This window comes from Arachis duranensis, chromosome 4, assembly GCF_000817695.3.
Source record: "Arachis duranensis cultivar V14167 chromosome 4, aradu.V14167.gnm2.J7QH, whole genome shotgun sequence".
Lineage (NCBI taxonomy): Eukaryota > Viridiplantae > Streptophyta > Magnoliopsida > Fabales > Fabaceae > Arachis > Arachis duranensis.
This window is the reverse complement of record NC_029775.3, coordinates 5,829,835-5,844,399: the sequence shown is the minus strand read 5'-3', so window position 1 is coordinate 5,844,399 and position 14,565 is coordinate 5,829,835. Positions and strand designations below refer to the sequence as shown.

Genomic DNA, 14,565 nt, shown 5'->3' with positions numbered 1-14,565 from the left:
TGATCACTCGGTAGTGGCGTATGTAAACTGTTTTAAGGAAAATGAAGAGTTGCGGGAAAAGGTTAAAAATCTTGAAAATGACTTAGCCAAATTTACTCTCAGTTTTGAAAATCTAAATCAAATATTGGCTAGTCAAAAATCACTTTTTGATAAAGCTGGATTGGAATTTTATAAATCTGATGAGAAATCCTCTTTTAAAGATAAACCTTCTTCATCCAATGACACAAGGTTTCAAGATCCCACCTACTTTAACAAAATAGCAACTCCAAGATTTTGTAGATTGTGTAACCGAAGTGGTCATTTTCCAGTTCAATGTTTCTTTGGTGAAAGAATGATTGGTGATAAAGTTTACAAAGTTGTTTTTGATTACAATGATTTGGGACATAGGAGATGGTTTAACGTGAAAGGATCCAAGAAAATTTGGATACCTAAGGTCACTTGAGCTTATTTTGTAGGTATGTCTAGCATCCAAGAAGAAAGAAAATATGTGGATGCTCTAGGCATATGATCGGAAAGACAACCTTCTTCATAAAGCTTGATGAATATGATGGAGGATTTGTCACTTTCGGTGATGATGCAAAAGGAAAAACAGTGGCTGTTGGGAAAGTGGGTAAAAATCTCTCATCTTGTATAAATGATGTCCTTCTTGTACATGGCTTGAAACACAATTTACTTAGTGTTAGTCAATTATGTGATTTGGGTTTTGAAGTTATTTTTAAGAAATCTGTTTGCTTAGTTGTTTGTGAGAAAACTGGAGATGTTCTATTTGAAGCTAAAAGATGCAACAATGTGTATGGATTAACTCTTGATGATTTAAAGGAACAAAATGTAACATGCTTTACCTCTTTTGAATCTGAAAAATGGCTTTGGCATAGAAAACTGGGTCATGCTAGCATGTACCAAATTTCTAAGCTAGTCAAAAGGAATTTGGTTAGAGGAATTCCAAACATCAAGTTTGATAAGGATCTTACTTGTGATGCTTGCCAATTGGGAAAACAAGTAAAATCCTCTTTTAAATCAAAAGATGGAATCTCAACCAAAAGGCCATTGGAGATGTTACATATTGATCTTTTTGGTCCTACTAGAACTCAAAGTTTATGAGGTAAACACTATGGTCTTGTGGTGGTAGATGATTACTCTAGATTTGGTTGGGTGATTTTCCTTGCTCATAAGAATGATGCATTTTATGCCTTTTCCACTCTTTGCAAGAAAATTCAAAATGAAAAGGATTTGAAAATTGCCCATTTGAGAAGTGATCACGGAAGAGAATTTGAAAATCAAGACTTTGAAAAATTCTGTGATGATTTAGGAATTTCTCATAACTTTTCATGCCCTAGAACCCCCCAACAAAATGGGGTGGTTGAAAGAAGGAATCGAAGCCTTCAAGAAATGACTAGGGCTATACTATGTGAGAATGAGATTCCCAAATTTTTATAGGCTGAAGCTGTGAACACAGCATGTTATGTTTTGAATAGAACAATCATTAGAAAAGGGTTAAAGAAAACCCCTTATGAGCTATGGAAAGGAACCTCTCCAAATCTTAAGTACTTTCATGTTTTTTGATGCAAATGCTTTGTTCTTAACAATAAAGAAAGCCTTGGAAAATTTGATCCAAAATCCTATGAAGGAATGTTTGTTGGATATTCCACCACAAGCAAGGCCTATAGAGTTTATCTCAAAGAATATAGAACCATAGAGGAATCCATACATGTTACTTTCTGTGATTCTAACTTAATTCCCAGCACTGTAAAGGATAGTGATTCAGATTCTGAAGAAGATGGAACAAGTAAAGAAATTCCCAAATCTGTGCTAAATGAAGAATCTGTCAGCCCAGTTTTGTCTCGTCAGATTGGAGGAGACATTTCCATTTTGTCTCCTGAGCAAGCACGAGCAACTGAAACAGTAAAACCACCAGAAGTTCATCAAAGCTCTACACCTGTCCGAAAGCCTAGAGAATGGAAGTCTATGAGGGGTTATCCTCATGACTTCATCATTGGTGACCCCTCTCAAGGTGTAACAACAAGATCCTCCACCAAAAGACAAACCGAACCTAGCAACTTTGCTCTCTTGTCACAAATGGAGCCCAACAATGTCAAACAAGCTCTTGAAGATCCATCATGGGTCAAGGCCATGCAAGAGGAGCTTGCTCAATTTGACAAGAATGAGGTTTGGACATTAGTACCTCATGCGGATGGTAAGAAGGTAACGGGTACTAAGTGGGTATTTAAAAATAAACTTGAAGAGGATGGACAAGTTGTTCGTAACAAGGCTAGATTAGTGGCCCAAGGTTATGATCAAGAAGAGGGAATTGATTTTGATGAGTCTTTTGCTCCGGTAGCTAGAATGGAAGCAATTAGGTTGCTTCTTGCCTATGCTGCCCATAAAGTTTCAAAATATTTCAAATGGATGTCAAATGTGCTTTCCTTAATGGCTTTATTGATAGAGAAGTGTATGTGGCTCAACCCCCCGGTTTTGAACATAAAGATTTCCCAAACCATGTTTTTAAACTCTCAAAGGCCCTTTATGGCCTTAGGCAAGCTCCAAGAGTTTGGTATGAAAGACTTAGTGCCTTCTTATTAGAAAATCATTTTCAAAGGAGAACCACCGACACTACTTTGTTCATTAAAGTTTCTAATGATGATATTCTTCTTGTTCAAGTTTATGTGGATGATATTGTGTTTGGATCGGCCAATGAGACCTTGTGTGAAGAGTTCGGAAAACTCATGACTAGTGAGTTTGAAATGAGTTTAATGGGAGAGCTAACCTTCTTTCTTGGCCTCCAAATTAAACAAACTCCTAGTGGTACCTTTATTCACCAAGGCAAGTATGCAAAAGAATTGATAAAGAAATTTGGCTTAGAAAATTCCAAACCAATGGGAACACCAATGCATCCAAATAATAAACTTGAAAAAGATGATAATGGCAAAGATGTGGATGAAACACGGTATAGAGGAATGATTGGTTCGTTAATGTATCTAACCTCCTCTAGACCAGATATAGTTCAAAGTGTGGGTGTATGTTCAAGATTTCAATCACACCCAAAAGAATCCCATCTATCGGCTGTTAAACGCATCATTAGATATATTAAGGGAACATGTGATTATGGCTTATGGTATCCAAAATCTGATGATTTTTGTGCAGTAGGATTTTGTGATGCAGATTATGCGAAAGATAGAGTAGATAGAAGGAGCACTTCCGGCATGTGTTGCTTCCTTGGAAGCTCACTCAACATGTGGTCAAGCAAGAAACAAGCCACAGTGGCTCTATCCACAGCTGAAGCAGAATATATATCCACATCTGCTTGTTGTTCACAATTAATTTGGTTAAAAACTCAATTGGAAGATTACAAATTAAAGATCAATAGTATACCCTTATTTTGTGATAACATGAGTGCAATAAACATTTCAAAAAATCCTGTTTTGCACTCAAGAACAAAGCACATTGAAATCAAATATCATTTTATTAGAGAACATGTACAAAAGGGTACTATTGATATTCAATTTGTAAAATCCAAAGAACAACTTGCTAACATCTTTACTAAACCCTTGTGTGAAGACATATTCTGCTCTCTAAGAAATAGTCTAGGAATGTTAGAATTAAATTATATTGACAATTTGTGAAATTTTTTTTTTGTGAATGTCTGATTTTGTCCAGTTTTATCTCGTAGGAATGGATGAGATAAAATCAAGGCATGTTGGAGGAGCTATGATTAAGGGGGAGGCTGCACAAACTTTGCTTCTGATGGGCCCCACAAAATCTTATTTGACCCCACCTTGACTTCCTTTTGATCCCTAATTTTATGCTGAACAAAATCTTTTTGTTGTCATTTCAAATCTTTTTGGAAGTAGTTATTGTCAAATCAAATCCTTCTCTCCACCTAATCCCTTGATTCTAAGAAACCACCTTTTTTCAAAACCCCTTGGTTAATAACCGCGCCATATTGATCATTAACTTCCCTTTCCAATCAACATTTAATGCACCACTAACCTCTCTCCACTCACCACACTCTTCGGTCCTTTCCTATTCTTCCATCTCCATATCTTCTCTTCATCATGAAGAAGAAAACGGCCCCTAGAAAAAGTGAACGTATTCGGTTTTCTCAGAAGACTCCCTCTCCACAAACCCACACTCACATCCACATTCATTCTACATCCTCATCTTCTCCCTCACCACCATCCAAACACACCTCCACCATGAGAAAGAAGGTGATTGCCCATAAAAGCTCAGGCAGAGGCAAAAACAAGGAACCAAGTGTTGAGGAAGAATCATCTCACACTTCACCCATCACATCACCACCACCATCACCGAAGAAAGCCACACCTGAGAAGAGTGGTCAGAAATAAAAAATCTTTGCTCTAAACAACACCATGGAACCGGCCAATCTGGAATCTCTGGAGTTCAAAAATAAATTTGCCAAGAATCACTCCCATTTCGATCCTGCAAGATTCAACTCCTGCACTTCCTATGAATTTCACAAGGAGGTCATAAAAAAATGTCATCTTTGTTTGACGTACCTTGTCAACCTTGAGAATCTCGCTGCCAAGGGCATAAATGTATCTCCACTTTTTGAACTGCTTCAATGGACTCCTCTGCTTCAGATTCAGAAACCAGTTTATCTAGGCTTGGTCCGAGAGTTCTACGCAAACATGCGTCTTATTGATGGCACCATCCATTCATATGTGAAAAGAGTTCACATTACTCTTGATGCTGCCACCATTGGAACTGCCTTGGGCTACAAGGATGAAGGATCGAAAGTATATATGGCTGAACGGTGGGACTCACAAATCAGCGTCACTCATATTGTGGTTCTTCAGCACATATGTGAGAATCTCTCAGGCTTGGATGGAAATATTACTACTCACAAGGCTTTAGGTTCCACCAACTTATTACTCCACAAAATCATCACCCATATTCTCACTCCTCAAAGCGGGTCTCACAACAGAGTAACATATTCTGACTCTCTCATCTTATTTGCTCTTGTTACATCAACTCCCATTTCCTTTGGTTATATTATGATTCGCCATATGTGGGACTCGGTCAGGAGCACCAAAAAGGCAAATCTGCCCTATGGTATGCTCTTAACCAGTATCTTTGAATTTTTTAAAGTTGACCTTTTGAATGAGAAAGTAGAGAATAAAGTGTCAATGGTCAAAGGAGGCGGAGCAGTGAAAAGAACCAAAAGCAAGAAATCCATGGCTTCAGAAAGCGAGTTTGAGGGCAGACCTAAGTCTTTCAAAACCGCCAAGTCCATCAAAGAAATTCTCACAGAACTTTCAAATATGTCAGAAGTCATGGTGCAATCTCATAAGGCTGCACGTAAATTGGTATATGAAAATGAAAAGGCATGGATGAGATGCAAAGATAGAGTGGGACTAATGCTGGAAAATCTGGAGAATGATTTAGGAGTTGATAATGAAGATGATGAAGGAGATTCTGATCTCAACCTGTCTGATGATTAATTCTCTATTTTAGTTTATGATATTGGCTAAAGTAGGCTTAATCTGGTACTTTATTTTGTTGGGTTGGATACTCTTATGACTCTGAGATACTCTGTGAAAACTCTACTGTGTTTTGACTATATTCTGAGTATTTTGCTTACTCAAAACTGTTTGCAGGTGCCCCTTTGATGACAAAGGGGGGAGAAAATGCTGAAAATTGAAATTGAAAAACAGGGGTGAAATTCTCTCGTGAGAATTCATGATCACCAATGTTAATTGTTTGTTGGTCTGTTTGATCATTGTTTGTTTTGTGATGCATCTGATTGGTTATATTGCTGCCAATGTTAATTGTTGGTCTGTTTGATCATATTTTGTTTATATTTTGATGCATCTGATTGGTTATATTGCTGCCGATATTTAATATTTATCTTTGTAAAATGTGCTTACTGTGTTTATGATACAGTTGAATTACCTAGATAAATTGCTTAATGTTGGATTTATTTTTGGCAGTTCTTTTAGGTTTTGATTGGAAATAGTTGCTGTGTTTGGAAAGATTATATTTTCCTACCATAACTGTGATTGCTTTGATCTGTTAGAAAAATTGGCCTTTTAATTAAACAAACTACATTGTGTCCTTTAATATAATGGTCAGATTGCAGTATTACTTATTTCACTACATTTACAATTAATTGATTTATGATTAGTAAGGTCTAAGTTCGAATAAGCCTATTATAAATGCATGCTAATTTGAAATTAGCATTAATTTATACATATTTTAAGTATTTCTTTTATAGTTATGCCTGAATACAAACATAGAAGTTCTTATACTAAATGAAAAAATCTCATTTTCAAGATTGTTCACCTCATTAAATATATTATTAAAATAAACTTTTTCTAACATAAAACGAGTGATACAGTTGATGTTCCCTTAACATCGAACGTATTTGTGAAAATAAACTTATTAGAATATATCAAAAATTAAAATACAGGCAAACTCAATTTAATTACTAACGAAAAACTCTAAATTTTATGAAAGACAACATTTTTGTATTACGATGGTCAAGAAATTAGTGAGAAATTAAGTAGTCTGTACTCTGTTAGTATGTAAAAAATTATAACGTCCGAATATCGAAGTTAATAGAAATGTTAAAGATGGCGGCGGTTGGACTGAAACCGCCGCTAAACAACAAACATTGAATCAGCATCTCTTCCGCCGAATGTAATCAATTAACGGCGGTTACAAAAATACCGCCGCTAAAAGACAGACAACTACCAACCCTCTGTGTAGCCGCCGCTTCAACCGCCGCTAGTTTCAGTTTTGCAGCGGTTAAAGGTCAACCGCCGCCGCCATCTGCCGCATTTGTTGTAGTGAATGACATTGTTTGATTCATATAACCGACCCCACCTAGTGGGACAAGACTTTATTGTTATTGTTGTTATTTGATGAGTTTGGAAAACTCTAATTTAAATTGATGATGATCAAACATTATTAATAGCAAAATTATTAATCTAATTTTGACTCATATATGTTAATTAATTAATTTTGCTGTGCAGGTATAAAATGGGCCGAAAATAAAATTCTGGTGCAAGCCCAAATCAGCTTTGGTGTTAGTATATTATGATCATATATGGCTGAAACTTTTGGGCCGAAACAAAAGAAAATTAACAAGCCCAACTGTTTTATTATTGGCTCAGCATTGAGTGTCCAAATGAGTTTGTGGCTGAAGCCAGTTATTATATTGGGCCAAATTAATTTTGTTGCTACCAAGCCCAACATTAATTTTTGTTGAATACTTCCAAGTTTGGTCTGAAAGCAAATTTGAATGAAAGCAAAGGTTGCCTTCAACGGAACCCAATTCAAGCATGTGGTGGAATTCAAAATCTTTAATAAAGTGAATTGAATACATGCATGGGAACTATGAGAGAGAAATTGTGTTTGACAAGATTGATTGCTTAATGCTGCACGCTACTCTAAGGGAAGTAAAAGCAACTTTGTAATGATATTGATTAACACATTCAATTGCTTTTCTTCCAAGTTGCTTATTCTCTCTCATCTCTTTCTTCTTCTTCTTCGGTTATTGACCAGAAAATCATGGAAGCTACATGGAGCTACCAAAAAGAAAAAGAAGAAGCTGCATGCTACAAGACCATCAAGTTAATGATGGCACGGAAAAGAAAACCAAAAGTATGTTGTGGCTGAGATAATCACCAAAAAAGTGGTAAGATTTGGTGAGGTAATCTCAGATCCTTCATACTCAAAAAGAAAGATGAAGATTCGGCCGGCAAAGAAGATCTTTGGAGGATGGCTTGTCTCTAATTCTGCTCAACCACCACAGGAAGTAGCTAGAGTGGCGAAGTGATGGAAGAGGCAGAGATTGGAGCAGATGAAGCCATCATCATCATGAAGCATCAAGGGCCAAAAATCCATCTTGGAGAGGAAGCCAAGGATGGAGAGCTCGAATTGATGAAGAGTGATGACCAAGGAAGGACTAGAGGTATTTGCATGTTGGTTTTTGCATTAGTTACCTCTTCTCTCTCTGTGGCCGAACCGGTTCGTTTTGAAGGAAAGGAAGCTAAGCTCAGGTGTGTGTTTCAACTGTGAAGGCTTCACCTCTCTATAAAAGGGGTGAACAGTCATGGTTTGATTCAAGGAAAGAAAGTGAGAGTGCAAGGCACAGAAGTCTCATAACTACCTAAGCTTACAGATTTTCTTCTCCTTCAATGTATTCTGTTTTTGTAATTTTTCTATTTAATTTTGTCATGTCTTGAGTCTCATGGAAAAAGGCAAACAGTGAGGTTTGTATGAAAAAGTCATAGAGCAGAAAAAGGCAGAGAGTGCAAAATTAAAAGAAAAAGCCATAGATGTCTTAGAATTCATTTGTTCATCTATGTTGTGTTTCATGATTCTGTGGGAATCCCCTTGTAAGTTGGGTTAGCACTTTACAATTTGTAATCTGGATGATTATAGTGAAATTCCATCATTGTTGTGATGGAGACTGGATGTAGGCTGCATTGCACTTAGCAGCTGAATCAGGATATATCTGGGTGTAATCTTCTCTCTCTACTTCTTCATTTCTGTTTTTGTTGCACAGAAGCTAAAATCAAAATGTCTCATGCCAAGTTACACTACTAGAAAAAACGTTTTTTTCGACGCTAAAAATTGACGGCTATTTCTGCCGTTGATATTTATCGACGGCTTGCTGTCGATATTGCTAGAAAAAAATAATTAAAAATAAAATATTAAAATCGACGGCTATGTCATCGATAATGTTATGATACATAATATTATCGTCACATTATCGACGAACTTGAGGCTGAAAATAATTTTATTTTAAAATCGACGAAAGCCGCGTCGATTTTATTAATTAAAATATCGACAACAGTTGCCGTCGATAAATTTTAACGGTCTAGATCGTTTTCTAAAACCAAGTAAACGGTATAGATTTAATATATAAAATAGACGCATAGAGTGTCGATTGTTTTTAATTTAAAATCGACAAATCTGTCGTCGATTTTTATCATTAAAAAACACTTACCCAAAACCCTTCCCGTGTCCAGAGAATACAGAAACACAATTTCCTTTTACCCCAAAATCCCCATTTCAGCACCAACCCACGTCATTCTCCACTGCCGTCGCCGCTCCGTCACGGTTGCTTTGCCGGCGCTCCTCAACACACACACTCTCTCAACCATAAACCCTACTCCGACGCCTTACTCAAACCAAGGGTTTTCAGCGAGGGTTAGTTTCCATTCTTTCTTCTTTGTTTAGGGTTTATTCATAAGTTATTCGATTGAACATGCATTTGATAAGAATTGAATATTGTCAAGGATGACAGGCAGGAGCACGTAATTTGAAAACCCTTATCGTCGCTGGTTCCAAAGTTCCCTTCGCCATTGTCGCTGGTTCTACTTGCTGTCGCTGCTAGCTTGTGCTTATCCAATGGCCTGGTGAGGGTGAGTTACCTGCTCCCCTGCTTGTGTTTGGATTCTTCCCTACTCCCCTGCTCCCCTACTTAGCTAATTAATTTGTTGATTTGAGGTTTCATATTTTAGATAATTAGTTTGTTGATTGGTTTTTAATGGATGATTTAGTAATTAGGTTTTAAATTTAGATTTTTAATTTAGTTTGTTTATTGATTGACAAAACATATGGAGGGAGGGAATTTGTAAATTGATTAACAAAACATATGGAGGGAGGGAATTTGTAATGCTGAACTGAACACCCAATAATTGTTGCAGTTATCTCAGTTGTTGATATTTTGCTAAAAATGTGCTAGGAATTTAAGATTTTGACCCAAAAACTAGCATGCACAGTAGTTAGATCCACTAGTAAATACTAAATATTAGTAGAGGCTAAGAAACACAGATAAAGGAGAAAGTCGGGAAGAATATATTCTCATTTGGAATTTACTTACTGTTTTAAGGATTAAATATTATATATTTAATCATTTTATATCTCCTATATCAAATTCTGTTTTTATGATTTGTAAACACCTAACTGCAATCACATTTTAAAGCTTTTTAGGTTAATCTTTGAGTAGCCAAATTTCATAAATTCACTCTGGTAGGATAGGTAGAGCTCCATTTCTTGGACATGGAATTGTTTGGTTTGAGTGTTCAAAGGTACTCTTCTTTGATCATGTTCATGTTGTGCTGTTGATATATGATCTTACTATTAAGGACGCATAATAATGAGATCATGTATTTGAATTTTCTAACTTACATACAGGGTTAATGAATTTGGGTCTGTTAGCAGATATTGACTTTTGAAGATGAAGTAGTAATAATGAGCACAAACTTTTAAAAGCCTTAATACTACATGGTAATAGTATGTGTCAATGTGTCACTTTGTTGATTGCATGTTAAAACTTTGGATTTCATTTGATGATGACAGATACCAAACTAATCAAATTATTTTTTTATTATAATGTTCAAGTTTATTTTTTAATTTTTAATACAAAAACATATAATAAACAAAAGAAACTTATACAGGTAGTATATTGGCCCAACAACTTATAACATTGTGTTGGCTGTTTAGTTTGGATGATGCAGTACAGCTTCTAGGAAGAAAATTTAAAACACAGGATATATCATATTAGTTCTCTTTTGTATCTTACTTTGTATTGAAATTGACATCTTATTGGACCTTCTATTTATTAGAAATGGAACTTAGGAATTTCCATAACCTATAGGTTGACTCTCCAATCTTCATATTATTTTGTATTTATTCTGGCCTATTTTGAAGATGCTCTGGCCTGCAATAAATTAAATGGCATTCATTGTCAACACTTATAGGAAATAAATTCTTCCTTTGCTCATACATATGAATGTCCTGTTCTTGGTCATAGGCCTATCATTTTCTATTGCGGCCGTGTTGAACACGAGGGCGTTGCAAACATTTGAATCTCTTGATGCTAACACTTACAGGTCTGTAAAACTTTCTAATTTTGTTTTTGTTGATTAGTTATTCTCTCAGTTACTTAATGATTAATCAGGTTATGGAGTATGAGTTGATAACCAGTAATGAGTCTTGAAACTATGGGTCTTATATTCTCTCTCATTTACAAACAAATATTAAAAATATTAACAAGTTATATATATGTATATTTATCAAAGGAGGAAAAGCAAGAGCATTATTGAAAAATTAGATAAGACGTGGCCAAATCACTAGTTCTTAAGGGAAAAAAATGTTTCTCTGTTTATCATTAAGATAATATTCATAATAATAAACTAACAAAGCTAAAATATCCTTCTTTTTATTTCACCGATTAAATAATAATACGTTATGTCCTAAGTTTAACATTTATCAAACTAGTCAATAATAATACATTTAATGCAAACGCTTTTCTTTATTTATATTTATATATTTTCGTATTTAAAAAGTTAATAATTCATATTTAACCATCTATCTGCATCTATCTTTCTTATTAAATGACACATGCAGAGGAGAAATTAATAATAATAATTATACATATTTAATAATTATTTGATGTGATGAAACTCATCTCATCTCATCTCATCATCTTAATAATATGCTCTTTTTTGAAAGCTTAATTTCACTTTCATATTTAATAGTACTGTGTGTTAAATATTACTTTATTTCAACGGTTTGTGTATCTGATAAATATTACATGATTGGAATGCAAGTCTGGAATCACGGAATCTACGTTGCTTTCTCCTTCTTCACTTGCCTTAATCTTCCTCTTTCTTTTTTTATTTTCTATTTTTTTTCAATTATATATTTGGATTGAGTCCTGACTCAATGAAGGTCTCTACTAAATTTTAACATTACTAAAAAACATCGCTGAAAAGGCAACACCAAAATTAAAAAGCAATTCCTGAAACGCTACAAAAGCATAATTCTTTAAAGTAATTAATTATGAATTTATCAACGGATGGAAATGAAAAAAAATAAGTATATAAAAATTTAGGGCTGCCATACCTAAGTCTCATTATTGATACGGAAGGGGATTTTTTTAAAATAGAAATGCTTTGACATTATTGATACGGAAGAGGATGATATCTATCAAGCTTGGAGGTTTAGGGCTGCCAAGCGCTTGCGAGGTATGCTCCATGCCATTCGCAAAAAAGGTGCCCGTCCATATTGGATCCCACCAGAAGTTCTTGGTGAATTGATGAGACGTTGGGACACTGATACCTATAGACAATTACAGGCGAGAAATACAGCTGCCAGGAAATCGACTCAAGGTACTTCCCTTCACACTGCAGGAGGCACCACCTTTCCAGAAGCGAGGTTACGCTTGGTAAGTTGTTTATAGACAATCTTTATTATGATATTTGCTGTTCTGTGAATGGTGACAGTTGCAAATGTTATGTTCCATGATACTAATAAACACACGTATTGCCTGTCTCTGCATAATAAGGGATGCAAATGATGTGATGAACTGATTCCACTGATTTCCTGGACTATCATCATTAAGCTCCCATAAAGCATTGGCTGGTCTTACCATGTTTATTACTATGAAATGAATCCAGTTATTTGGACATAATAGGGTGTTTAGATATGCATTCGCCTGGCCTTTGTAGGATAGACCTGAAACAGCTTGGGATTTAGATATTATATACTGTCAAAATAACAGGGCAATCAAACTGAAACGTTTTTTTTGTTTGCATTAATAGATATTATTAGAGTTTATTAAGTACTGTTGTACTTACTATGATTCAAGTTACATAGCAGTAATATTAAGTTCTTGATTGTTATTTCCTTGTATTTTATTGCTGCACAATGCTAATATACATAGTGATATCTTCCTCTCACTCAATGGCTATTCTTAATTATATTTAAGGGAGTTAAGTATATTTGTTTTTGTCTATACTGATCTGTTAACGCAATTGCAGAAACATGTTCTTCAATACTGAATAGGGTTTAATCCCCAAACATGTACAAATTCAGAAGTGTATAGAAATACTGCCTGTGATTACATAGTGAGAGTAATGAAACCATACTTCGTAGAGATAGCTACTCATCAGATAATAACTGAATCTGAAAGCCAACATGGAGGATTATATAGCAATTAGCAAATAGATTAAGGTTGAATGGTGGTTCTTTGAAAAAGATTTATTTCAATAATCACATAAACAAAATATACACAATCAATTCTCTGTTGCGTGATGTTTTCTTGATGTCAAAGATCAATGAATAATATGCATGTAATTGATGAGTGTGTAGTTGTGAGTAATTGAATAGTGGCATCTATCTACTCATGATTCATCAGATCTGTACATATATATTATTCCCAACTACCACCCAGCTACCAACCAACCTTATTAGCCCCATACAAACTGAATAAATCTATATGAATACATCCCATATTTGTTGATAATTTGGTTACATTATGTAGAATCATTCGCTTGGAAGACCATCACGTATGGATGAGTTTTTTGAGCACACTCATACTCGCAAAGAGGATAGGACTCAATGGGTTGATGAACACTCCCGAAAGACAAAGGTAACTTACCTTTATTAATTGTAACTATTTTGTTATCTAATTGTTATGCATTATTGATACTTATAGTAGTTTATCAATCATTTTTGTTCATTGTAGGATATATTTCAAGAGCGTATGTTTCAGGCTGAGCAAGAGCGGCAGGCTGCTATAGAGGCTGGTGTAACTGATCCACCGCCTGTCTCTGAAGAAAGCATATGGATTGAGACAGTGGGTGGAAAACAAAGAGGTAGGGTATATGGCATGGGTGAGGTAAGGGACTCTTCCATGGTGCGGCCTCGAGTTGATGGGCCAACCACGACCACCAGTGCTGATGTTTTGGATCTTAGAGAACGAATCATAATACTCAATAGGGAAGTTGAACAACATGCCGCTAAATATAGAGAGCTTGAAGACCGCTACCAAAGGGAGAAAAGAGAGTGGCAACAGACTGTTGAATCCTTGCGTGAGGATCTCAACACCAGTAACTCACAGATGGATCAATTTAGTCATCAGTTGAGCAGTTTGACTGAGTATGTGAGAGCCATGGGTCCTAGTAGTTCTGGATCACGTGTTCCCCCACCTCCTCCTTTTACTTTCCCAAGCTCTCAGAAAAGCACAGCCCCAGCCCCAGGTAGAAAACTCCCACCTATTCTACAGCGACCAGGACAACCACAGAGTTCTCAAAGGGAGGATGATTCTGATGATTTTGATGACTCAGATGATTATTTAGACGAGTATGAGTAGGCTATTTAATTACTTTACTTTGAATATTTTATATTATTAGTAGATTGCAATTTAAACGAATATAACTCTAAGTTTAGTTATTTATCTTGTCTTGAGTCTTTTAGAGGGTTATTTATTATTTTAATAAGTTTGTAAACTCATTATCTAATATTTAGTATAAATTTTATTTTTATATTTAAAAGTTTATTTGTCTTGTTATCTAATATTCTGTTTAAATTTTATTTTATTATTTAAAAGTTTATTTGTATTAATGGTTTACTATTTTTCAAATAAAAAAAATAAAATATATAACTATTAAAATCGACGGCAAAGTTGTCGCTTTTAAAAGTTAAAATAGACAAATTAAATCGACGGCAAAGATGTCGATTTTATTCAAGCACATATCGACAGCCCTGACGTCGATTTTATTGAATCAATTATCGACAAAGAGGACG

The 14,565-nt window shown here is 35.2% G+C and overlaps 1 protein-coding gene across 2 annotated transcripts; it reads left to right on the top strand.

Moving 5' to 3' along the window:
• The first annotated feature begins 8,991 nt into the window (after positions 1-8,991).
• Positions 8,992-14,231, top strand: LOC107482929 (uncharacterized). 2 transcript variants are annotated; one of them, XM_016103518.3, is made up of 6 exons: positions 8,992-9,177; positions 9,267-9,392; positions 10,787-10,865; positions 11,924-12,202; positions 13,301-13,408; positions 13,505-14,231. In XM_016103518.3, the coding sequence occupies exons 4-6, from the start codon at positions 12,005-12,007 to the stop codon at positions 14,129-14,131; spliced, it is 933 nt and encodes a 310-aa protein (XP_015959004.1). In that variant the 5' UTR covers positions 8,992-9,177; positions 9,267-9,392; positions 10,787-10,865; positions 11,924-12,004; the 3' UTR covers positions 14,132-14,231. The 2 variants fall into 2 exon arrangements, with proteins under 2 accessions (XP_015959004.1, XP_052116956.1); XM_052260996.1 differs by lacking the exons at positions 8,992-9,177; positions 9,267-9,392 and having other exon boundaries at positions 10,671-10,865.
• Positions 14,232-14,565: the final 334 nt, after the last annotated feature.

Bases quoted from the DNA above. Each gene is read 5' to 3' on its own strand.
- LOC107482929 (XM_016103518.3), top strand. From the start codon at position 12,005: ATGCTCCATGCCATTCGCAAAAAAGGTGCCCGTCCATATTGGATCCCA. The intron at 12,203-13,300 runs GTAAGTTGTTTA...TACATTATGTAG, and splicing joins CAGAAGCGAGGTTACGCTTG to AATCATTCGCTTGGAAGACC. The intron at 13,409-13,504 runs GTAACTTACCTT...TGTTCATTGTAG, and splicing joins AACACTCCCGAAAGACAAAG to GATATATTTCAAGAGCGTAT.